We start from the raw sequence: 25,473 nt of genomic DNA, 5'->3' as shown, positions 1-25,473 counted from the left end.
TTGGCAAACTTAAACTGGAAAAATGGAAGGAGTCATGTGGAAAATTGTTGGGTGAATAGTGGCTGCATTGTATCAGATGTAGTCACTATCCAGGTATTCAAACAGCCGCAATGGCTGCAATGGCTGTGGCTGTCTAAATTAAATACCTGGGAGGAGATTTTCCTCCATTTATGCTGTTTAGCATGGATGGAGGACCCTATTAGACTGATTCCCGATTGGCTGGTCTGATCCCTTTGATGTAACATAAATTAAAATAATCAGTTGTGTACATCATCAACCTAGCTGCATTAAATTAAATAGTTTTTTTTCAGAGGAAAAGTTTTCATAGCTGTTTCTATTGTGTAAGTCACTGAAAACTGTTTTCATACAGGTCCAATTGGTTAGGATCTTTCTCACAACAAATACCTACCAAGTTAGCCTAAGACTGGGGTGTCCTAAGATATTAGCGGCTTGCCAATATACAGTATATACACACTATATTACCAAAAGTATTGTGATGCCTACCTTTACATGCCCACCCTTTGCAGCTTTAACAACTTCAACTCTTCTGGGAAGGCTGTCCACAAGTTTGAAGTGTGTCTATGGGAATGTTCACCCATTCTTGCAGAAGCGCATTTGTGAGGTCAGGCACTGATGTGGACAAGAAGGCCTAGCTCGTAGTTTCCCAAAGGTATTCTGTCGGGTTGAGGTCAGGACTCTATTCAGGCAAGTCAAGTTCCTCCACTCAACATTTGCTTATACTGTACGTGTCTTTATGGACCTTGTTTTGTGCACTAGCAGGCAGTCACTTGGTGGAGGCAGGATTGTGGTATAGGGTTATTTTTCAGGGGTTGTGATTGGCTCCTTAGTTCCATTGAAGGGAACTCTTAAGGTGTCAGAATACCAAGACATTTTGGACAATTTCATGCTCCCAACTTTGTGGGAACAGTTTGGGGATGGCCCCTTCCTGTTCCAGCATTACTGTGCACCAGCGCACAAATCAAGGTCCATAAAGACATGGATGAACGAGTTTAGGGTGGAGGAACTTGACAGTCCTGACCTTGAATTTGAGCGGAGACTGTGAGCCAGGCCTTCTTGTCCCACATTAGTACCTTACCTCACAAATATGCTTCTGGAAGAATGCCCAAACATTCCCATTGACACACTCCTAAATCTTGTGGACAGCCTTCCCAGAAGAGTTGAAGCTATTATAGCTGCAAAGGGTGGGACAACTCAATATTGAACCCTACGGACTAAGAGTGAGATGCCATTAAAGTTCATATATATATATATATATATATATATATATATATATATATATATATATATTGCAGGCATACTTACGATCATAAATATCCCATAACTTACAACAACTAAAATACCTGTGTAGCCTTTAAGACATGTGCAGGTGTATCCACTTCCAACTTGTTTGCAAGTTCCACTGTTTTGGCATGGATTTAAAAAGCAATCGTGAAAAACCTATTAAAACAATATATAATGGCAGAATATTAGTATAAGAAAGACAACATGTTTAACACTATTAAATGAAAATGAAAAAAATGCATAATGCAATTTTAATAATTTAGTTATTTAAAGACAAATTCCTTACAGCACCATTTGCATCTAACCTATCCATATATCTCCATTGTAAAGTGAGCAAATACCCTTTTAGATCACAATGCAGTATGCTGTAGAGCACATGTTTTCATTCATTAACACGCATTGCCTAGGATATGTTGTGGAGAGGAGGTGGCTATACACAGGAAGAAACATTTCAATCCCTGTACAGCTAAAGAAGTACCACCACCAGCAAGCTGTTTTTTATTTTCACAAACAGGGTTGCAATTTTTCTATAATTTTTATGGTGTTAAATAATGCTTGATATAGCTTTATTATAAATGCACAGATGTACATTGTAATTACAAATGCAATACTCATAGCAACATAACTAACTTCCTTTTGTACAGGCCTTCACTTTGCGCTATGCATGGTACGATGCTTATTTAATAAGGCTGTCAAAGTTAATCTGCTAAATGTGACAAAACTTCAGCGTTCTCAAGCCAGTGTAGAAAATAAATTTACTTTTAAAAATAAACCTATCACAAATCTTGGCAATTCAAACTGAACATATAATAAAAAAGGAGAGGTTATGTTCAACATAAATCACAATTCAAAACTATTGGTATATCCGAAAAACAATATAGTTGTAGTTATAGGCAAATCTTGGTCCTACACTATCAAATCTAAACCTCACGGAAGTCAATGACGAATCTTAGAAATCTTTTCTAGGTTAATAGGCAAGAGACAAAACAAATGCCATGGGTAATGGGGGGGGGGGGGTGCACTTGAAGAGCATATACCAAAGCCAAAAAAATTATAATTCAGTTTGGCAGGGAGCAGCAATTGTAACCACTTATCCCCTTCCTGACCAGAGCACTTTTTACAATTTGCCACTGAGTTGCTTTAACTGATAATTGCGCGGCCATGCAGTGCTGTACCCAAGCAAAATTTGCGTCCATTTTTTTCCCACATATAGAGCTTTCTTTTGCTGGTATTTGATCACCTCTATGGTTTTTATTTTTTGCGCTATTAAACAAAAAATGAGTGACAATTGTGGAAAAAAAAATATATATATTTTTCACTTTGTGCTATAATAATTATCTGGCATTATTTTTAAATTCTTCATCAGTTTAGGCTAATATATATTCTTCTACAATTTTTTGTTAAAAAAACTATGGGATTTATGGAATTTTTATGCAATTTTTTTTTACTAGTAATGGCGGTGATCTGTGATTTTTAGCGGTATTGCAACATTGTGACTGACAGATCGAACACTTTTGTCAAATTTTTGGGACCATTTATACAGCGATCAGTGCCATAAAAATGCACTGATTACTGTATAATTGTCACTGGTAGGGAAAGGGTTAACACTAGGGGCGATCAAGGGGTCAAATGTGTGTTCCCTTAGGCAGCGTACACACGGTCGGACAAAACCGATGAGAATGGACCGAGGTTCAGTTTCATCGGTCCAAACCGACCGTGTGTACGGCCCATCGGTCTGTTGTCCTTCGGTCCAAAATTTTAAAACATGCTTTAAAATCGAACCGATGGACCGCTGAGCGATCGGTCCAAACCGATGGTTAGGACACAAAAGCATCGGTTCAAAACCCGTGCATGCTCAGATTCAAGTCGACGCATGCTTGGAAGCATTGAACTTTGTTTTTTTCAGCACGTTGTTGTGTTTTACGTCACCGCGTTCTGACCCGATCGGATTTTGAACTGATGGTGTGTACACACATCAGACCATCAGGCCACTTCAGCGGTGGACCGATGAAAACGGTCCGTCGGACCATTCTCATCGGATGAACCGGTCGTGTGTACAGGGCCCAAGTGTGTTCTAACTGTATGGGGATTGACTGAGCAGGAGAAGAGACATATCGCTGTTCCTACTTAAGAGGAACAAACGACATGTCTCCTCTCCTCTGCTTACACACACAAATCCCTGTGCTGGCGCATGCGATCACGCGTGGCTGGCAGCGATAACACGACCACCAGCCATGCGCACGGGCCCCCCGCCGTGCAGCGCGGGCGCGCTCTGGCGGCTCTTAAAGGAAACCCTATACGGGTACAAGGTTTTGCGCAGGGGCTCCATTCTGCTCGCGTAAATAGACGTGAGGCGGTCAGGAACCGGTTTATAATGTGCAAAAGTTGAACTCCAGGCTGTGGCCCCATTACAAAGGTTAGTTGCTCATTTTTGTCTAGGGGAAAGATTGTCTGATTCTCCCCACACAAGACCGACCCCTGCATGCAGCTCCTGCACCCCCCCCCCCCATGCTCTAGCGCAGTGTTTTTCCACCTTTTTTCAGTCAAGACACCCTTTAAAATTCTGCACAATCTCAAGGCACCCCATACTAAAATGTAAAAAACAAAACTACAGTAATTGTTTTACATATCTCGGCAACATCCACATATTAAGCTCACCCAATGTTAGAGGTGATTTATTCTTCCAAAGCAGATACACCTTTGCACACTGGTACTGACTAGTACTCAATATTTTTCTTCTTCCTCAGTTTTTCTCCCTCACTCAACCAATGTGAACCCAGTGCTGAGGGGGAGGGTAAAACAAGGATGCTCTGTAGGAGCACAATGTCCTCGTTATCAACCTATGATGTCATTGGTGGTTAGGACACCAGCAGCTAGAAGGCTGTAATGGTGAACAATGAAAACCTGACTTTGAGTAATTAAAAGGCAGACTTGATCCACCTACAGGCTTGTATTTGATTTTTGGGCAATCTTTAGGCATTTTTCCTAGGCACCTCTGAAGAAACCTGATGGCACACAGGGTGCCTGGTCACCATTGCTGAAAAAGGTCTAGTGGTCTTGAGCTCTATAGACCAACTCTGGACTTGAAGACGCGAGGAATAATCCACCACTAGATTGCAGGAGAGTGCCATTTACCGGTGGAGCAGAGATTCAGGTGAGTATAAAGCTTTCTCCTGACCCCTAGACAAAACAAGCACTTAACCCTTGCAATGCGGGCACAGCCCCATTGCAAGGGAAAACTTTTTTTGCCCAGAGATGTGCTTTAAAATGCACAATACCTTTAAATAACATACTTGGGGGATGACCTTAACCTGCCTGTAAAAAGGAACATCTGTATAATCTATACAACCTACTACAACTAAAGTGGCATTTGCAAAAAAAAAAAATCTGTATAAATTTAAACTCCCAGCTGCCTCATTCAGCGATATCTTTATCCTAGATAAAGGTCTGGTATAGATGATAATGGGGGACCCTACACAAAAAAAAATGCAGGTGTTTTCCCCAACATTTTATACTAGCCCCTATTTTAAAGGGAACACCCCATAAAAAAATAGAAAAAAACAGGTGCACCCCATCCTTCTCCCTCCTGACCCATACCAAGTCACATGCCCTTGACATGGGGAGGGTACCTTGCTATCAATCTATCCAATCAATGCTGAGACTCCGTGGAGAAAAGGATGCCGGGGACAAGCTGAGCAGGTGAACTGGCTCAGGTAAGTAAAACTGGGGGATGAGGGGCCGGTGATTGCCAGGTGTTTTTTCACCTTAATGCATAGGATGCATTAAGGTAAAAAAACCCGAACCTTTACAACCCCTTAAAGATGTTATCTTGGAAACATGACAGATAAGATCACTTTATGGAGTTAAAACGTTCATAAGTGTGAAGTAGACTGTAGAAAATCAAGCCCATCCATTGCTTTAATTTTTTTCCTTATGTTTGTTTCACTCAAGAACATTTCACGGAACATTTCCCAGACAAATCATGCATATCATCCTTGAGAAGTACATTTTTGAATAGGACGCTCCTTCACATATTGCATAACATGCATTGAGCTTGTGATAGGCTTTGTTTCTGTTGGCCTAAATGTGAAATCATTTCTTATTGCTACAAGAACAAATAAAAGGAAAACTAAGATAAGCCACAATCACACACAAACATTTACACTAAGATATTATACTAACGGCACTTATACACTTATGAGTACTTTAAAAGAACCTGAAAATATATAGGGGTATATTTACATTATAGGCCTTTATAGTCTGATCTGTATCTTAAACAGCCTATTAAAATGCAAGTATTACCATAAAAAGTATGATTGAGCAACCAACATTATTATTCAAGCAACATTGTTTCAATACATGTATTTAGTAAAAACACATTAATTATTATAATAACGTATATGACAAAGCACAATGATGTCACAAACGATCTGTACATGCTGTTTAGAGTGAACCCAGCTGGCAATAAGAAAAGGAATGCCAAATGCAACACCAAAGTGAAGTAAGTATATGCATATCACCTGATAATCAGATACTTGTTTAAAATCAATGATCCTCCAGCTAGAGAAAGAAGGATTGGCGTGACAACATTTTTTTGCATTTTTTTTATTTTTATTTTGACTAATCTTAGGATTTAAATTAACAGGAGACATAGATGCATATTTTAAGTGTATGCGTTGGCAAACAAAAATTTCTTCAGTTTTGGATGCAGTAGAAAAGGGTTAAAAGTAAAACCCCTACGGCCTCGTACACACGACAGAGAAACTCGACGTGCTTGGCACGTCGAGTTCCTCGTCTCGTTTTGGGATGAAGCCGCCGAAGAGCTCGGCGGGCCGCCTTCTCCTATAGAACAACGCGGCCAACGAGAAAATAGAGAACATGTTCTCTATTTTCTCGTCGAGCTCCTCGGCGGCTCCATCGAGCCAAAACTGTACAGACGACAGAGATTCTCGGCAGAATCCGGGTTTTGACCGAGTTTCTCGGCGAATTCTGCCGAGAATCTCTGTCGTGTGTACGAGGCCTACCAGTTTATTTGTTACTGTCACTGGTTGAAATTTCCCTACATTTTCTGTCCCAAAATGATAGAAGAAAATGAGGGCAATTTTTCTCTTAGAAAGTTGTCCCCAGAACAGGTTGAAAGATTTCCCCTTGTTTCTTGTTTTGGGGACACATGTTAAACATAAAAAACAAGGTTTTGGCTACTGAATCAAATATTTTTTTGAGGGGCAGAATATGAAAGAACTACAATATACAGTGATACTGCTTACCTTTGCCCTTTCAATGCCATGTACTTCTTAGAAATAATGAATAAAAAAAAAGCATCAAGCAAACGATTTACTTCTCCCAGTTAGTGTGTATTGCAAAGTATGGTTACGGAAGGTTAAACCCCCCCCACCCCTCCCCCCAAATAAAAAAAGAGGGCAAAAAAAAGAAATAGATGAGGAAAGGTAATGAGAGGTAATGGGTGATGATTAAGGGAGGTCAACTACCATTTGGCAGAAGTCAGCAGACCCTGGCAATGTCTATCAATAAAACAAAATATCTGCAGGAAAGTACAATTTGTCTGAGGCGTCCATATTTGTGAAAATTTAGATATGGAAAGTAAAGGTTTTGCCAAAGATCTTTTCATTACCTTCTTTCAAGTAAGACTGACTTTGTCTTAAGAAAAGTTTATAGAGGGGGATTCAGGTTTTAGCTATAGCTTGGTTTGCCAATAATGCCAATTTTAAACGCTGTTTTGATGGCCAATCTGGGTGTCTGCTGAAGGGGATTTTTCTTAAAAACTATGGCTCAAGGCTATACTTCCATTAGGAAAACTCTGGATCAGAATTTTGTAGTTTTTCAGTCTTCCTAAAAATATTTGTTCAAAGAAACCAAGAAAAAAAGACAGTGAAAGCAAGAGGGAGGGTAGCAGGGGCGTAACTACAAGGGTCGCAATTGTGACCCGGCCCCTAGCTCCAAGGGGGCCATGAGGCTCTCCTGTTCTACACCTTGATAGGAGGGGCGTCAAGGTGACATATTGAGGAACTGATCCCCTTAATTTTCCTCCTGCAGCCACTAAAAGCCAGCGTCTCCTCTTTTCCCTCGTGCAGGCATTCAGCGTCTGCAAGAGGAAAATGGAAGGGATTGGTTCCTCTATGCCACCCCTGTAATAAAAGAAATGGCTGCACATCCAGGAATTCTGATTGCCTTTTATTGTTCAAAGTGATAACATGCGTTTCACACAAACATCTTGGGCTTAATCATTATGGAGTAATGATTAAGCCCAAGATAATTGTGTGAAACATGTCTACGTGACCTCGTGTTTGTGTCTTTGGTGTTATCACTTTGAACAATAAAAGGCAATCAGAATTCCTGGATGTGCATCCATTTATTTTCTTACAAGTTTTCCACGGAGGTGGGCCGGGGCTGGCACTCTATGAGACATTCCACCTCAGGTTATCATCATACAGATGGAGCAGCGGCTCTTTTTCTTTGTATACTATGCCACCCCTGCCTCCCCTTATTAAGGTCACTTGTCTCCTGATGCCCCCAGGCTTCTGTGCCTTTCCTTTTCCCCACTGCACTGCCAGCTTCCCCCCTCCCATCTCCCTCCAACTGCTGTGGGGCATATGTCAGGATGGAGAGCTGGGAAGGGGACAGTAAATATGTCAGGGACCTGGTATCAGTGGCCCCAAGATCAACGAAAGGGTCTCAGCCGGGGGTCAGGGGGCCCTTTATGTTTTCTTGCATTGGGGCCCTGCATTGCAATTGCTTTAAAGAATTGCTACACATACTGTAGCTGTAATTGTGCCCCTTGTTATTCCATTTTTTATACCATGTTAGATATCTGAAGATGACAAAGCACACAGGCACCAATGGCCACTGTACAACTCAATGACAACTACACTAACCTTGGCAGTCTAATTGTCTAAACATATCCTCTTCTGGTAAGGAGGCAACTTTGTCTATTTCAGGGAGTATGTACATAACTATGGACATGCTATTCATTAGTGTTTGCTCTTTTGTAACAGTCATTCATACATTTTTTATAAATGTGTCAAGTTTTTCCTAGCATGTAAATAAAACATGTCAAAGTGGTGGTCAGGCAGTTTCCCATTAGCTTTTTTTCCACACACATCAGTCCTATTTTACATTTGAAACATGTTTTATTCTCCAACACAAAGCTACCCTGGAGAAATCTAAGCCTTAGGCCCCATACACACGATAGAATTTATCCGCAGATACGGTTCAGCGGACCGTATCCGCGGATAAATCCTCTCTAAGATTTCAGAGGATTTCAATGCGATGGCGTGTACACACCATCGCATTGAAATCCGCGCTGAAATCCTCTGCCGATGACGTGTCGCGCCGTCGCCGCTATTATGACGCGGCGACGGGCGCGACGCTGTCATATAAGGAATTCCACGCATGCGTCTATTCATTACGGCGCGTGCGGGGAATCCCTTTGGACGGATGGATCCGGTAAGTCTGTACAGACGAGCGGATCCATCCGTTGGAATGGATTCCAGCAGATAGATATTCTGTGCATGTCGACAAATATTTATCTGCTGGAAATCCATTCCAGGGGAGATTTATCTGCGGATAGATATCCGACGGAGTGTACACACCATAGGATCTATCCGCAGAAACCCATTTGATGGGATTTATCTGCGGATAGATTCTATGGTGTGTATGGGGCCTTAGAGCTGAACAAAATGTTGATTTAATAGTTAATTTTTTTATTAGAAGGGATTTTGCCAACATGTTGCTTTGAAATGAGCCTATGCCGTATTTCTGGAGCTGTGTGACAGTCTTATTTATATTATAATTTCGTAGAATAATGCTCTGGCTCTCTGCGTTATTGTTTTTTTTTGTAATATACAGCATATGTTTATCAAGCTCAATGTGCCTGAATGCATTTCCCACAAAGCATTAGGCTATCATTTTATTGAACTTCACACTATCATTGGAATTAAATCTAGCTGGTTTGACTTTAATATTAAAACATTGATTCAGGTAAAGAGGTTACAGTTACATTAGCGTTATGTATTAGTTGCTTAGCTTGGCTAATGTATTCAAAATACTTGCGTTATCTGACTTTGCTGCTAGACCATTAAAAGGAAACACAATGAAACAAATGGTATCCTTGCCTGACTGCTGACTTTGTATTTGCTGTTGACATTTTGTGGAGAAATGGGAATCATTACGCTTTCCTCCGCTGCCGAGAAGCTGGAGCCAAAACCTACAAAATAACATTATGCGAAACACGTGTTATCAATCTTGTGATTAGTTATAACATCTGTGATTAAAGTACAAAGACCAGCTCTTCCTTTTATAGCAAGGAAAGGGAGAAAAGTACTATGCCACTAAACCACTATATTATTGCCATTTGTCTTCACAGCTTCATGCCAGGTACATAAAGAAGTTTTTTTAGGACCACATGAACTATGACTAACACTCGAGCTAGCAGGCTGAACATCTCAAATTGCCTTTGGAATTTACTTGGCAGCCATTTTGCTTTCTTCAAAATGCGTTACACAGAAGTACTGTATGTTCCAAAGAACATATTTTCACACACCATCATTTATTTTTTTAAGGACAGAAAACAAAGCAGGTCATGGGATGATACACCCTAAAGACACAAAAGAACGTGTCTATGGTAATTAAAAAGTCAAATCTTGGCAGTTCTGAAATGCTCATTTACTTTATGTATTCTCAGCACTGCAATGCCTAATGAATAAAGAAGACACATAACTTTCTATTGGTTATGGGGACATAGTGGAAATGGGTGGGACCCATATCTGTTTATGCATAATCATAACAAGTTGCATTTGTTAAAACACACAAAAAAACACATAACTGTTAAAAAAGACTTACCGTATATACTCGAGTATAAGCTGAGTTTTTCAGCACATTTTTTGGTGCTGAAAATGCCCCCCTCGGCTTATACGCGAGTCACCTTTTTGCCCCTGATCCCCCGGACTTTGGGGACCCTGTACCGGCTGGCCGTAGGTCTCCAGGACCCCAATCTGGCACACATATAGCTCCACTCTTCCTCTACAAGAGTGTAAAGTTTGTTGTCTGGGGGACCTACGGCCCAGGAGCACTGATTTTTCAAAGTTGGGCACCCCTTCCATAGACTCCCATGTTAAATGGTAATTTATTCAGTAAATTTGGGGACCCGGTACCAACCGGCCATAGGTCCCCTGGACCGGAACCTTGGCACACATGTAGCCCCAGTTCTCCTCTACAAACAACTGTACAAAGTTTGCTGTCTAAGGGACCTACGGCCGGGGAGCACCAATTTTTCCAAGCCGGGCACCCCTTTTATATACTCCCATGTTAAACGTAAGTCTAGTCATGGACACAGTGAGGCATGGGCACAGTGAGGCACAGTAAGGCATGGGCACAGTGAGTTATGGGCACAGTGAGGCATGGGCACAGTGAGGTATGGGCACAGTGAGGCATGGGCACAGTGAGGCATGGACACAGCGAGGCATGGACACAGTGAGGCATGGACACAGTGAGGCACAGTAGGGGTTAAGTGTGACCTCATATGTGTTTCTAACTGTAGGGGGGCGGGCTGGATGCGTGACGTCAGTGATCATCTATCCCTATATCAGGGAACAGACGATCACTGACTTTGCCACAATGAAGAATGGGGAAGGTGTGTTTACACACACCTCTCCCCATTCTTCAGCTCCTGTGACCGATCGTGAGACACTGGCGGCACGGTCACGGTGCTTCGGCTGGGCTCTTAAAGAGGACGTACAGGTACATGCTTGTACCCAGCCATGCCCTTCTGCTGACGTATATCGGCATGAAGGGGTCCTTAAGTGGTTAAATCCACTGTATCTGCAGTCACTTTTTATATGTATTAAGTACAACTACAGTCCTCCTTCTCTCATCATCCACCACGTTTACAACCTCATCCGCTCACCATCCACAGCACCTGCAAAACTCTTTTTCTTACTACCCAACATGTTGCACCCACCTTCTCTCAACATGCCTGCAGCCCCCATCTCTCACTAGGCCTACACCCTCTTCTCCAAGAAATCACTGAATCTGCCCCCCCCCCATCCTCAGCACCTGCAGCCTTCCTTATATCAGCATCCACTGCACCTGCAATTTCCTTTTAAATAGTTCCTGCACTCCCTTTTTTCTCACCATCCTCCACTCCTGCACCCCACTTCTCTCACCACCATCCATGCCTGCAACCCCCCTTCTCTTACCACGCCTTGTACCCGTGCATGTTCCCCCACACTTTTACCAATACACCTGCATCCCACTTCTCTCTTACCACTATTACTGTGCATACCACCACCTAATATCTGCATACCACCTCCCCCGCACCCTTGCTTCTCCCACCATTGTACCTGCATATTGCTCCCCATGCCAATACCCCCATTACCATCCCACTCCCAACTTCATCTAATTCACATAATTCGATCCACCCCCTTGCTCTCAACACCACACCTATACATCCCCTATTTCACCACTAAGCCTGCACAGTCATTATCTTGAAACTGCCATATCTGACATTCTTCTTAAGCCTTGTACACACCGGCCGAATATCGGCAGACATCGGCCACTTAAAAAAAAAAAGCGGACATTCGGGATGTGTGTAGGTCGGCCGGTCTGACAGAAGCCGGACGTTTGGCCAGCTTCTGACAGACGAACATGCTGGAAACCCAGAAGCCAACCAGCTCCCGATCCACGCTCTCAGGCAATGGGAGCGCTGACCAGAATGTACTGGTGGGGGGGGCCTTCCCCCTGTCACAACACAACAGCTCAGAGAGGGAGATCATCTTACTAGCAATGGATCGTTAGTACTGTGGCACTAAATGGAGCTGTCAGTTTTTGTTCGCTGGGTTGAACGAAAATAACTATAAGTGTGTACCAGGTTTTACTCCCCTTACTCCATGCACAATCCACCCCTTACTACACTGCACCTCTGCTCCCATCTATTCTGTTTCACTCACCCCTTCACCCCTCCTCTCACTAATGCAGTTTCACTGCCATCACCTCACCTGTAGACCCATCTCTCACCTTTTTGGTAATAATATACTGTACATCAGCTATATACAAAAAAAAAGGCATACTGTATATGTACACTTGTAGCTGTCAAAATGTGTGTAATTTCGTTCAGCAAGTTTTGTAATTCACATACCCCGTCACACTGCAAAGGCAGACAGTGTCATCAATATCTTCTAATCAAACTTTACAGTTTCTAGAGCTGTCACACATAAATTCAGAGGCTTGGTTCACACTGTCTTGCGGCTCACAGTAGGGATCCGGTGCATCCCTGTTCTCCATTTCAGGGCCACATTTTTGCCTGAATTTGAACCTGAAACTGAGCCAAAGACACACAGGATCCCTGTGCAATCCACTCTGCAGCCGCTCCGGAGATGTGTGAACCAGCTCTATTACGAGCTGGTCACAATCTCCTGTCATGCAAATTGAATGGGGGGAAATTCCACATCCAATTCGCATTAGTGTGAACCCAGCCTGAAACAACACTGTCACCTAATTCCAGTATGCTGGGAATTGACACTGGAAGCTGCAAAACTAAACCAAAAAGGATAAGACTGATCTTTCTGGCGATGCAGTATGGCAAGGGTTTGCAGATCACAAAACTGTCTGGATTTCAAATATTTTTGGTAAAGCAGTTAAATATGGTGAAGCAGGCAATGCCCGGGTACACCACGAAACAAAAGTAATATCCAATAGAACAATCAATGAGCACTCAAAAGGATTGAACAGAAGACAAAACTGTGTCTTTATTGTGGGCAGCCTGGAGAAAGGTGGGTTTGCCCCACCAAAACTTTGGATGTCAGTTTTACGTAGTGTCAAGTCCTGATGAGTGCTCGCTGCTTAAAATTGTAAATTTTCACAGTTTAAACATTTGATATGTTGTCAATGTTCTATTGTAGATAAAATATGGGTTTATGAGATTTGCAAATCACTGAATTTTGTTTTTATGTAGATTTTACACAGCATCAAAATATTTTTTGAACTGGAGTTGTATATACAGTTGTGTGAAAAAGTATTTAACTCGTCCTGATTTTTATTTTTTTGCATATTTCTCACACTTAAGGCCTCGTACAGACGACCGGATCTATCCGCTGGGATTGATCCGCAGATCAGTTCCAGCGGACAAATCCGGTCATCTGTACGGCCTAGCGGATATTTTTCCACAGATTAAAATCCGGACGATCGATTTCAAGCGGATAGAAATTTCTTAGCATGCTAAGAAATCTATCCGCTTGAATCGTGTCCAGCGGATTGATCCGGTCGTCTGTACAGACTCACCGGATCAATCCGTCCGCTCCCATCCCTCGCATGCGTCGTAATGATTCGACGCATGCGTGGAAGTAGTTACCTTCCAGCGTCGCGCACGTCGCCGCGTCATCGTCGCGGCGACGGCGCGACACGTCACCGCGGATGTATTCCGTGCAGATTTCGATCTGATGGTGAGTACAGCCATCAGATCAAAATCCGCCAGAGGATGTATCCGCTGGAAACGGTCCGGCGGACCGTTTCCAGCGGATATCCTCTGGTGTGTACGGGGCCTGAAGGATTCAGATCATCAAATAAATTTTAATATTACACAAAGATAACCTGAGTAAATCCAAGATGTAATGTTTTAATTATTATTTAATTTATTAAGGGGAAAAAGTTTTTCAAACCTGCCTGGCCCTATGTGAAAAAGTAATTGCCCCCTCTCATGTTGAATCATGAATGAACTGTGATTAACCACAATTTTTTGGAAATCTGAGTTAAATTTCACTTGCCACAGCCAGGCCTGATTACTGCCAGACCTCTTGAATCAATAAATCACATAAATAGAAGCTGTCTGACAAAGTGAAGCACGCTAACATATCACAAAAAGCCACATATCGTGCCACAATCTAAAACAATTCAAGAACAGATTAGAAACAAAGTAATATACATGTATCGATCTAAGAAGGGTTTCAAAGCCATTTCCAAAGCTTTGGAAACCCAGTGAACCACAGGAAGAGCCCTTATCCACAAATAGGGATAACTTGGAACAGTGGTAAACCTTCCCAGGAGTGGCCGGCCTACAAAAATTACTCCAAGAGCATGACTCTCCCAGGAGGTCATAAAAGATCCCAGAACAACATCTAAAGAACTGCAGGCCTCACTTGCCTCAGGTATACAACAATAAGAAAGGGACTGGGCAAAAATGCCATTAATGGGAGAGTTCCAAGGCCAAAGCCACTGCTGACCAAAAAGAACACAGAGGCTCATCTCACATTTACCAAACAACTTTTTGATTATCCCCAAGACTTTTAGGCAAATATTCTGTGAACTGATGAGACAAAAATTTTACTTTTTGGAAGGTGTGTGTCCCGTTACATCTGGCATAAAACCAGGGCTTTTTTTCAGGGGGAACTTGAGGGAACTCAGTTCCACCACCTCTGGCTCAGACCCTTTGGTGCCTGCTCACCACAATCACTTGTAAACACAGACGTCTGGTTTCTGTGTTTACAAGTGAGAGGTCTGTGTGTAACCCCCCTGAACTCTGCACTCTGTATGGAATTGCATTCTGGTATTTAATGCACCTTTAAGACCCTTCTACTGTTTGTGAAATCTGAACGGGGTCGTGGTTGAGTTCCTGCAACTATTTTCTGAGAAAAAAAACCCTGCATAAAACTTATACAGCATTTCATAACAAGAACATTATACCAACAGTCAGACATAGTGGTGGTAGCGCGATGGTCTGGGCTGCTTTGAAGCTTCAGGACCTGGACAACTTACCATAATTGAGGGAACCATGAATTCTGAGCTCTACTAGAAAATCCTAAAGGAGAATGTGCGGCCATCAGTTTGTGACCTCAAGCTCAAGTGCACTTGGGTTATGCAGCAGGACAATGATCCGAAACACAACAGCAAGTTCACCTACAAATGGTTCAAGCAAAGCAAAATTTAGGTTTTGGAGTGGCCTAGTCAAAGCCCGGACTTAAATTCAATTGAGATGCTGTATCATGACCTTACACAGGCCGTTCCTGTGGCTGAATTAAAACAATCCTGCATAGAAGAGTGGGCCAAAATTGCTCCACAGCAATGTGAAAGACTCATTGCCAGTTATCACAAATGCTTGATTGCGGTTGTTCCCACCAAGGGTGTCACAACCAGTTATTAGGTTTAGGGGCAATTACTTTTTCACATAAAGCCAGCAGGTTTGGATAGCGTTTTTGCCTTAATAAATCAGACCATAATTTAAAAATTGCTTTTTATATCTTCTTGGGTTATCTAATAATACAATGTATTTGATGATCTGAGTCATTTAAGTGTGAGAAATGTGCGGAAAAAAAAAATCAGAAAGGGGGCAAATACTTTTTCACGCAACTGTATAGTATATAATACCTGTTTGCCTGGAGTTCTGCTTTAGATATGTCTTTTTTTAATGTTGACTAAATAGGTAGCAATTTCAAGCAGAGAAATCAATTTACTTTTAACTTGGGATTTACATTTATATTGGTCATAACCACACTTCCTTTAATCCTGGCAAAAATTACCTGTTAGTGTAGAGAAATGCTTGCTATATTCTACATATTTATAATACCCAGATATAAAGAATAAAAATTACAGTTTTCAACATAGTCATTTTGAACTTGGGTATAAATAGCTCTTTACATAAAACTAATGTCATATTTTGTACTGTAATGTCCTTAAATCTATTGTTTGAAAAAATCCTATATGTCTCCTACAGGGCTTTGTGCTATATAGGAAATCATGTGGTTTCTGTATATGCTTTCGGCATAGTTACATCAGAGAGGATGTTTTTTTTTTTTGCTTTTTTTCCCATGACACTAAGTTTTGTTTTCTTTACCAGTGATATTAATGCTAGAACATTCTTACTGCTGCTCTCTACCAATGTCAGGGGATTCTTAAAGCAGATCTAAAATCCAGTACACTTACTTCCCCTCTAGCATTGTGACCTGCCTGATTTTCCTGCGGCCTTCTTTTGGGTTCAGGATTTTCTTGACTAGCTCAGGATAGTGTAGCTCCTGCACATGCACACAAGAGTTGATTATTCTTGGTACAAGGGCAGACTGAGAATATAAACTGAACTGCAAAGGTGCAGCTCAGTGTACATTCTAAAGACGTCTACAAGCAGGAGGGTAAAAAAGGTTATATTGCAGAAGAGACTTATGTCTTTTCTACAACACATTGTTTTCCTGCTTGCATTTTTTTGTTTTAAAGATAAAGTTCTACTCTAACCCCACTGATTACCAATGCTGGTGATAATGTTGAAGTATTAGGTTTTACAGTTATGTGCTAAAAGTGCTGCGAAGGAATATCAGAAGCACAGGAGCTGATTTGTTCAGTTATTAGGCTATCACTGACTGTTAAAAGTTTTATCCTGTACCCGGGACCTGCCCTGGAGCTGCCAGAGACTCTGATTCCTGGTACCATTTTAAAAAGCACTGGGACAAACAGCAGCTGCCTCTGTGGTGTTTTAAAACTGCAAATAGCACTCAAGCATTAAAAAGAAAATTGTTCTAAAATATAAAATAGAATATAGACCATAAACTTTGTCTGAGCCTACATTATTGAAACCCATGGTTCATTAATGTAGGTTCAGACAAAGTTCATGGTCTACATACTATTTTATATTAAAAAAATGTTCTTTTTGATTCATTCATGTCTGTGAAACTCTCGATCATAGCATAGTAATTTAGGTGTATTTTGTAGGTACAAAGACAGTGTACAGTGCATGCCATACCAGGGGTGTCAAACTGGTGGCCCTCCATATTGCCTCTGCCTGTGGGAGTCATGCTTGTAACTGTCAGCCTTGCAACGCCCCATGGGATTTGTAAATCTGCAATAGCTGGAGGGCCACCAGTTTCACACCTGTGCTATAGACTCTGTTTAACCCCTTCTCATCGCTTGACCCTTTAAGAGGTTCTAAATGCTGGGAGGGGGAGGTGGGCATTCCAATCATGTGACCAATGTGATTGGCAGTCACATGATCAGAATGCCCCTAACCCAAGTATGCACTGCAAATTTTCCGGTACCCGCCGTTTACTGTGCCAGGTGCGCACAAGGAGCACACACTGTAACATTTTTACATAGAGCCACATATATGTGGCTTCTCGGCATTAAAGCCCACCTGCCGAGAGTCCGTATCAGGGCTCAAGTCCTGCGGGAACGTGTGGGAACGGAGTTCCTGCACTTTTTTCACAGCAGGAACGCAGTTCCCTTTGCAAGACTAGAGCAGCCGAGCCAATCCTTCACTAAGCGGCGATGCCCAGCTCGAGTTACTGTCAGGGGCAGGCGAACCTTACTAATCCTTTATGTAACTGGCCACCAGGGCTTTTTTTCAGGGGGAACTTGGGGGAACTCAGTTCCACCACCTCTGGCTCAGACCCTTTGGTGCCTGCTCACCACAATCACTTGTAACACAGAAGTCTGGTTTCTGTGTGTACAAGTAACAGCTCTGCACTCTGTGTGTAACCCCCCTGAACTCTGCACTCTGTATGTAATGCAATCCTGGTATTTAATGCCCCTTTAATACCCTTTTACTGTTTGTGAAATCTGAACGGGGTCGTGGTTGAGTTCCTGCACCTATTTTCTGAGAAAAAAAGCTCTGCTGGCAACTTCCTGTATATGGATTCTTTGGGTAGTGTGCGGGTATTCTGTCACTTCCTCGATGCCGCAATGTCTCCTGAGAGCTTATGTCATTGTTCCCAGGAGACATTGCGGAGGTCTGTCGCTCTTTCTAAATCCTGCGATAACTCGCAGCAGACCTCCGCAATGTCTCCTGGGAATAATGACAAAAGCTCCTAGGAGACATTGCGGCATCGAGGAAGTGACGGAATACCCGGGCACTACCCGAGGAATCCATATACAGGAAGCGGCCAGTAACATAAAGGATTACTAAGGTGCAGTGGATCGGAAAAAAAAAAAAACATGCAGTTTAGTAATTATGCATATGAGAGTATCTTTTTTTTTTTTTTTTGGTGGGGGAGTGGATCTTGGGTGGGAGTTCCCACACTTTTTTCCACAGGACTTGACCCCTGGTCCGTATATATGTACGGCCATCAGGAAAAGGTTAACAATGCCCTTTTAATCCATGTACACTTTCATTGCAGAACGTTGCACCTGTTTTTTTTTATTTTTATTATTTAATATTTTTTTATTTTGAAACAAAATAATACAAAGCAAAATAAACAGTCTTACATACAGTTATACATTCCCTATTACCCATTGCAGGAACCATATTTATAACCTTCCCTCCTGATAAAAAAGAAAAAAGAAAATTTCTCTCTCACATCCCCTCTCTACAGTCTCCCACATAAACATAACACAATAACACTTCAGCATTACCCTCATTAAACCTCTCCCCTAGAGGCCAGAAAGGCCCTCCAGGAGGATCACGTCTTTAAATATATTTCCTGTTGTGCTGAAAGGATTAATTCTTCTAGTCTGCTAATCTCTTTTACTTTGCAAATCCACATCTCTATGGTTGGCGGGAGTGGTGATTTCCACTTCATCGGTATACAAGCCTTTGCAGCATCTAAGAGATGACAAGTACTTGGGGCCAGATTCACAGAGGAAATACGCCGGATTATCTACTGATACTCCGGCGTATTTTCAAATTTGCCACGTCGTATCTTATCTCGTATTTGTAATTCACAAAAAAGATACGACGGCTTTTGGCAAAGATCAGACAGGCGTACGGCTTCGTACGCCTTCGGATCTTAGGATGCAATACTTCGACCGCCGCTGGGTGGAGTTCGCGTCGTTTTCCAGCGTCGGGTATGAAAATGAGCTTTTACGGCGATCCACGAAGGTACGCGCGTTCGTTACGTCGTCGCTAGTCGGTTTTTCCCGTCGCAAAGTTAGTCATGCTTTTTCATGGCTTAACTTTAGAACAGCCATGTTAAAGTATGGCCGTCGTTCCCGCGTCAAATTTCCAATTTTTTTTTTGCGTAAGACGTCCGGGAATACGAAAGTATGTTATGCACGTCGCCGTTCAAAAAACACGTCAGGGCGCCGTAATTTCACGCAATGCACGTCGGGAAATTTTCACACGGAGCATGCGCAGACAGTTCAGCGCGGGAACGCGCCTAATTTAAATGGTACACGCCCGTTACACCGCCGTAAGTTTACACGCAAGTGCTTGGTGAATCAGGCACTTGCGCTGAAAACTTGTGGCGGTGTAACGTAAAGACGATACGTTACGCCGCCGCAGTTCTTTATGAATCTGGCCCATGATTCCCTATAAGCTTTCTCTGATATTTGATTTACATGCAAAAGAAAAAATTCTGGGTCTTACGGTATCACTTGTTCTGCGCTGCAGCTGTTTTTACCCTTTTCACATGTCCCTCTTTATTAAAGGGGTTGGAAACCCCCAAGGCATCAAATCACAGGTCTCAGGAGGATGCAGGGCCATGTACAAAGTGCAGCACGGCTTACACGGCAAGCACTGGGAAGCAGGATGTGATGCTGCAAGGAATCACAGCCAGCTTCCCACACTAAACATGCAGGGACCTAAAGACTGTAGGAGAACCGGTGGTCGATCCCTGTACAGGTAAGTGTCCTTTTATTAAAAGTCAGAAGCTACAGTATTTGAAGCTGCTGACTTTTATTTTATTTAAACCTGACTGAGGAACTGCTTTAAGAAATACAACAGCCCACTCTAAAACCAACCTTGATTGGTGATTGAGTAGCAGCTCAATGATGATATCATCCCTCTTTTTCTAATATGTACATGGGGCAGACTGACAACATTTAGAAATGCAATTGGCAAGAGTTCTGACTGGCTCAGGACACGGGATGTTGATATTAAGATAAATCCAGCTATAAATTATATTTGAATGTAAAATTACACTTTGAAGCTGTTTTTATATTTGTGTGGAGTTCCATTTTAAACAGATGACCTGAGGCAACACTACCACAGCAGTTATATATAGTTTTCAGGCATTAAATTCTCAACCGTTTTTGCCTTTTATGAGTTTTCCACTAAAGAATTACAAATCCTTTGGAATCAATCTCTCTCAAAGTGGGGTAGGATGAGGTGGAAACCATACATAGTTTTGTTATGGCCTTCACCTCTATTTGTGTGATTTGCTTTAACATTCCACAGAGGCAATTCATAGGCAACTGCATCAACCAAGAAGCAGTGTGCCAATTCATAAAGCAGACATCATTGTTATTTATTGTTCCTGAGAAATCCACATGGGCCATATTAATGCATTTAACATCATTTATCACTGGAGCAAACACAGAGAGAGCTGTTTACAAAGCAGGAGGTTCCATTTGTCAACCGACCTTCATCCTATTATGATTAATCTATTGTAGAGTGAAAAAAAATCACTTAACACATATAAGCTTATTCAGTATAGCAGCGCAAAAGCAACAATCATGTAAAACTTACATAAATTCATAGCAACCAACATTTTGGTTTTAGGCATTTACATCTCTAGCAATTATTGTTGAACTCTAAGAAAACAAGAAAATATGCAGATGAGATACAAGCTGTATAAGGGAGCTGTGTTATTTGCCAAAAGATGTATTTCTGCCATGCTAGTCCTGAGAATTACAAAGCTGTGCCACATAACACAGACCATGGACCATCCTTTGGTGGTGTTCCCTACTCTCCCCTGTAGCACTGCTGGCTGACACAGGGGAGCGGGATCACATGAACAGACCAGAGTGGCCTGAAATCAGGTAAGTATACAGATGTTTCTTACACTGGTTAGTCAGCACAGGTATTAGGAGGGGGAAGGGGACAGTTTTAAGGCTCGTTAGGGTTTGCCTTAAATTCCACTTTAAAGTGTTACTAAACCCTGTAATACAAAAATAGTTAATCTGACCCCCCCCCCCCACAGTGCCCACAGCTTATAAATCGTCTTTTTACATTAAAATATTGCCACTCTATATCCTTTTGCAAGATCTACATACCATGGTAACATGATAAACTGCAGAGTTTCTTCCGTGCTGAGAGTTCAGAAAGGAGGAGATTTCCACTGCATGTGTGATGTCAATATCATGTGACCTGACTATCTCTGAGAACAAAAAACTGTTCTCTCCAGCATAAAAGACACAACTGAGCATGTGACGATTGGCTACCCTGTCTATGTTAGCTGGCATTTCCCAGATACACAGTGCAGAGAGGGAAGGATCTGTGTATATGGGATAAAACAGCCTTTTTACACAACACAGAGGATTAAACCCTTAAAGGGTTTGTAAAGGCTCGTCTTTTATTTTCTAAATATGTTCCTTTAAGCTAGTGCATTGTTGATTCACTTACCTTTTCCTTCGATTTTCCTTCTAAATGCTTTTTTCTTTGTTTGCATTTCTCACTTCCTGTTCCTCCTCAGTAAGCTTGCCCCCATCATCCGAGTGGTGGAAAGTCATTTAGAACAGCTTACTGAGGAGGAACAGGAAGTGAGAAATTCAAACAAAGAAACATTTAGAAGGGAAATCGAAGGAAAAGGTAAGTGAACCAACTAGCTTAAAGGAACCTATTTAGAAAATAAAAAACAAACCAATACAACCCCTTTAAGTTCCACAGTGAGTATAACAAGCATGCTATACTGCATATACAGACTGATTTTACTGTTGTGAGTTTAGTAACACTTTAATTATTGGTAGTACATTGGCACTGAAGTACAACTGATCTCCTTGTGCTGTCTCTCCTTTTCCTAGTCTATGGCCTAGTATACAGCGACTGCAAGCCTCTGATACCAATAAACAAACACATTTATAAATGTATTAAGGAACACAAAGCTAAATTACTTTTTGTGTCGTTTATAGCTGTAAAACAGTTAATGGCACATTTAAGCAAGTGATAACGTATGGATATATTAACAAACTGCACTTTATGAAAGCCAAACATCTACAATTTACAGTTACAAATACATTTCAAATACGCACACAGTACTATTTGTTCTTCTAGCTTTTTTCTTCTGTAAGTTCTGTGCATTTTATTATATTTGAAATACAGCGAGAATGCAGCATGGAACATACTGTATAAAAGGACTGTTCACATCATTGTATGTGCAGGATGCAACACATATAAGTGCATATAGCTTTTTTAAGAACTAGAAACATGTCCATCATGACAGAAATAGCACAAAGGGAATCCTAACGCATTGCACTGATGGCAATGTACCCTGACAGATTAATAATACTCTGTAATAAAAAGTACGGTTTAAAGAAATATAACTTACTCAAAGAACTAATTATGCTTTTAGCAAGATATGCTACCTGTATCGCTCAGTTCATCACACAACAGGCTAACAAGTTCTGCTAACACAGACACAGAATTTCAATGAGTACAAAAGGCAGCTTACTTGAACAGTCTGTTATCGACCTGGCACCAGTCATAGTTGTTGTTCCGTAAAACGGACATGACAGGCAATACGATTTCCCTGGTTCTGGCTGATAGTAGTCCCTGGGACAAGGATAGCATGGCACCAATCCAGTCCGAGAAAATTCACCAGCGTGGCATGGAACTTAAATATAAATAGCGGATGTTAAAATCAAATGCTTAAATCTCCATGCTGTGAGCAGAGAACGTTTCATAAATAACAAAAATAAAATAATTTGTTCTGTTAAAAAAAATGCAATAGCAACAATGGTAAATTGTGATTACAGTCAAATTCTATTTAATTATAAATAACACACTATATTATCTATTGATCAAAATAAAAAACAGAATGCCCAACCTTTGTATATATATATATATATATATATATATATATATATATATATATATATATATATATATAACTGTCGTGTATTTATTACCTTTATTCATGTACATTGTAATTGTCATGTATTACAAAGTATGTAATATTTATCACCAGCCTTTATGCAGCCGTTTCCTAATAATGGCTATAGGCTGGCTTCCAGGTAGTGATAATGTGACACATGCCTACAAAATTTATGTTGACATGGCCATTTATAGTGTTTATAAGTGGATCAGGTGACAGTGTGACAAAGAAGGGCATATTTGAGAGATAGAACATAGACATTCATGGCAAGATCACCAGGTATTAGGTATAAGAAGAATCCCAATTATGGATACTTTATACATGGCTACATTGGTCCAAGTGTGATGTCACTGCCCTGCCCACGTCTTTCAATCAGAAGTCGCTGTGCATGCATTCAGAAAACTGTAAAGCATTCTCTGAATGGCACCTGTGCCAGGTAGCCAACCTCCTTTGTTTGGAATGCAGCAGGGCAGCCACTCGGAGTAAAAACCGGAAGCAGATGAGTGCAGATAAGTGCACATCACTGGAGTGCCAAGGGAAATGACTAGATAAGGTATAATTGGTTCAAGTTGGATCAATGTAACTATGTAAAAAATATCCATAACTGGAATTTTTTAAAGAAAGCTGCAGATATTAAAAAAAGACTGGTACCAACGTTTAGGATAACAGAATTCCATTTTACTGTATATGTATTTTTAGTTCCAAAAAGGTTTTTATGCCTTATTTATTATTTATCATTCTACCTCCACATTCCGAGACATCCAAAGATCCCCTTTTAACTGTCAACATTCCTTTTGGACAGGCAAGACAGAACTTGGATCCCATCACTGGCTGGTATGTGCCATGTGGACAAGACTCACAGGTCTCCAGACCATTTGATGAGTAAGTGCCTGGCTTGCATTGAGCTAAAATAAATCAAAGGTTACATATAAGAAAACTTATGTGTTTACATTAAGTGTAATTTATGTCTGCTTTATCTGCTCATGGTGATGTTCTTCCTTTTTATTTTATTGACTGTGTTCAAATAAAAAAAGCTGTGGTGAGCCAAGCTAACTGGAATTAAAAAGATAATTCTAAAATGACCATTACAACACCATATTCTGGCACTGCATATGAATGTGTAATTGATTTTTTTACACTTTACATTGGCCTAAATACAGCAGCATAACACCAATCTGATTCATTTCAACTTAAAAAAAAACAACTGGTACAACTGGCTCTGATGCTACATTTTTTATTGTGCTGTAATAGGCCTGAATTGACTAGTAAAAGTAACACAAACAATAGATCTAAAAGCTATAGGAACATTTCCTCTTACAGTTAATAAAGCTAAAGATCTCAACTTCATACAAATTAGGCAGTGACACCAGTTTAATAGAGTAGATTCATTTGTAAGCTTTTTTGTAGCACCATACTGCATTGTCTTAGTTTACACAAATACTTCATATCCACATCCCCACATTTCCCAACCCCTAGCCATCACTGTATTTCCAATCATTACCCAACTATTTAAAATATGGAACTTTTGTTTTCAATATTTTTATTGAAAAGATTGCAGAATGTACATAATAACAATAGAGCTCAATGTGCATGGGGTCATAAAAGATATGCAAAGACCATACATATTGAAACAATAATTGAAAATAACAACAATGTTGTCTTATAAAGAAACAGTCTTAAATGGAGAAAGGAAAGGGGCCCAAGCCTGCCTTTACATGTGTTACAGACAGACTTGCAAAATATAGACTTTTAAGAAATTGGCAAGCATCAAGACAGTACACAGATGCTTGAATGAGCAGCAAATAAGAGGGAAAATGTAGGTTTATAGTGTGTTATCTGAGAGCCAAAAGCCACAAATATTGTAAGCAGTTTGGTTAGGCCACAGTATAAGGGGGAGAAAAAAGGCACATTTTATCTTGAGATACACATTAGAATCTATTATCCAAAAAAGACTATAGCCACACATAATTTTGAATGCTGGAGAACAGGAGCAGATGTAACACAGGATTGCAGTAAGCATTACAAACTTTGCAGTTTGACCTGCAGAAACATTATGTAGTACCTATTCTATGCTGGGGCACCTGAAGCTCTAAAGGTGCAACACAGGATTTATCTTGCAGCACACAGAAATTTTGCAGCTCCAGAAACATTATGTGGCATATTTAAATTGCTAGAGCACTGCAACAGGCTGCAAACTCTGAGGCTCAATGCAAGATTTACCCTGCAGCAAACTTAAAACATTGGCATGCTGCAAGCAAACTTTATAAACATTAAGTGGCAACCACAATATTTCACACATGTTGAGCTGAAAATAGTGGCTGGTAGTATGGATGTTACTTAATCAGAAGAAGGGGTTCTGTAGTCACTGGTAATCCAATACTGGTTAATTTTAATAAAAGTAAGGAAAAACATGAAAAGCGGTTAACAAAACCTC

General features: G+C 41.0%; 1 protein-coding gene across 2 annotated transcripts in view; it reads right to left on the bottom strand.

The window, feature by feature from the left end:
* Positions 1 to 25,473, bottom strand: part of SVEP1 (sushi, von Willebrand factor type A, EGF and pentraxin domain containing 1) — a 503,752-nt gene that overhangs the window by 180,226 nt on the left and 298,053 nt on the right. For both annotated transcript variants that reach the window (XM_040360718.1, XM_040360710.1), the window contains exons 18-21: positions 23,783 to 23,944; positions 22,617 to 22,778; positions 9,435 to 9,526; positions 1,362 to 1,458 (exon numbers count right to left, since the gene is read on the bottom strand). In XM_040360718.1, coding sequence (XP_040216652.1) covers positions 1,362 to 1,458; positions 9,435 to 9,526; positions 22,617 to 22,778; positions 23,783 to 23,944 — 513 coding nt within the window. The remainder of the gene's footprint in view (positions 1 to 1,361; positions 1,459 to 9,434; positions 9,527 to 22,616; positions 22,779 to 23,782; positions 23,945 to 25,473) is intronic.

The sequence above is a fragment of the Rana temporaria genome, chromosome 1 (assembly GCF_905171775.1).
Source record: "Rana temporaria chromosome 1, aRanTem1.1, whole genome shotgun sequence".
NCBI classification, from domain to species: Eukaryota; Metazoa; Chordata; class Amphibia; order Anura; family Ranidae; genus Rana; species Rana temporaria.
The sequence above is the reverse complement of the archived record's forward strand: the minus strand, read 5'-3'. Positions and strand labels throughout refer to the sequence as shown.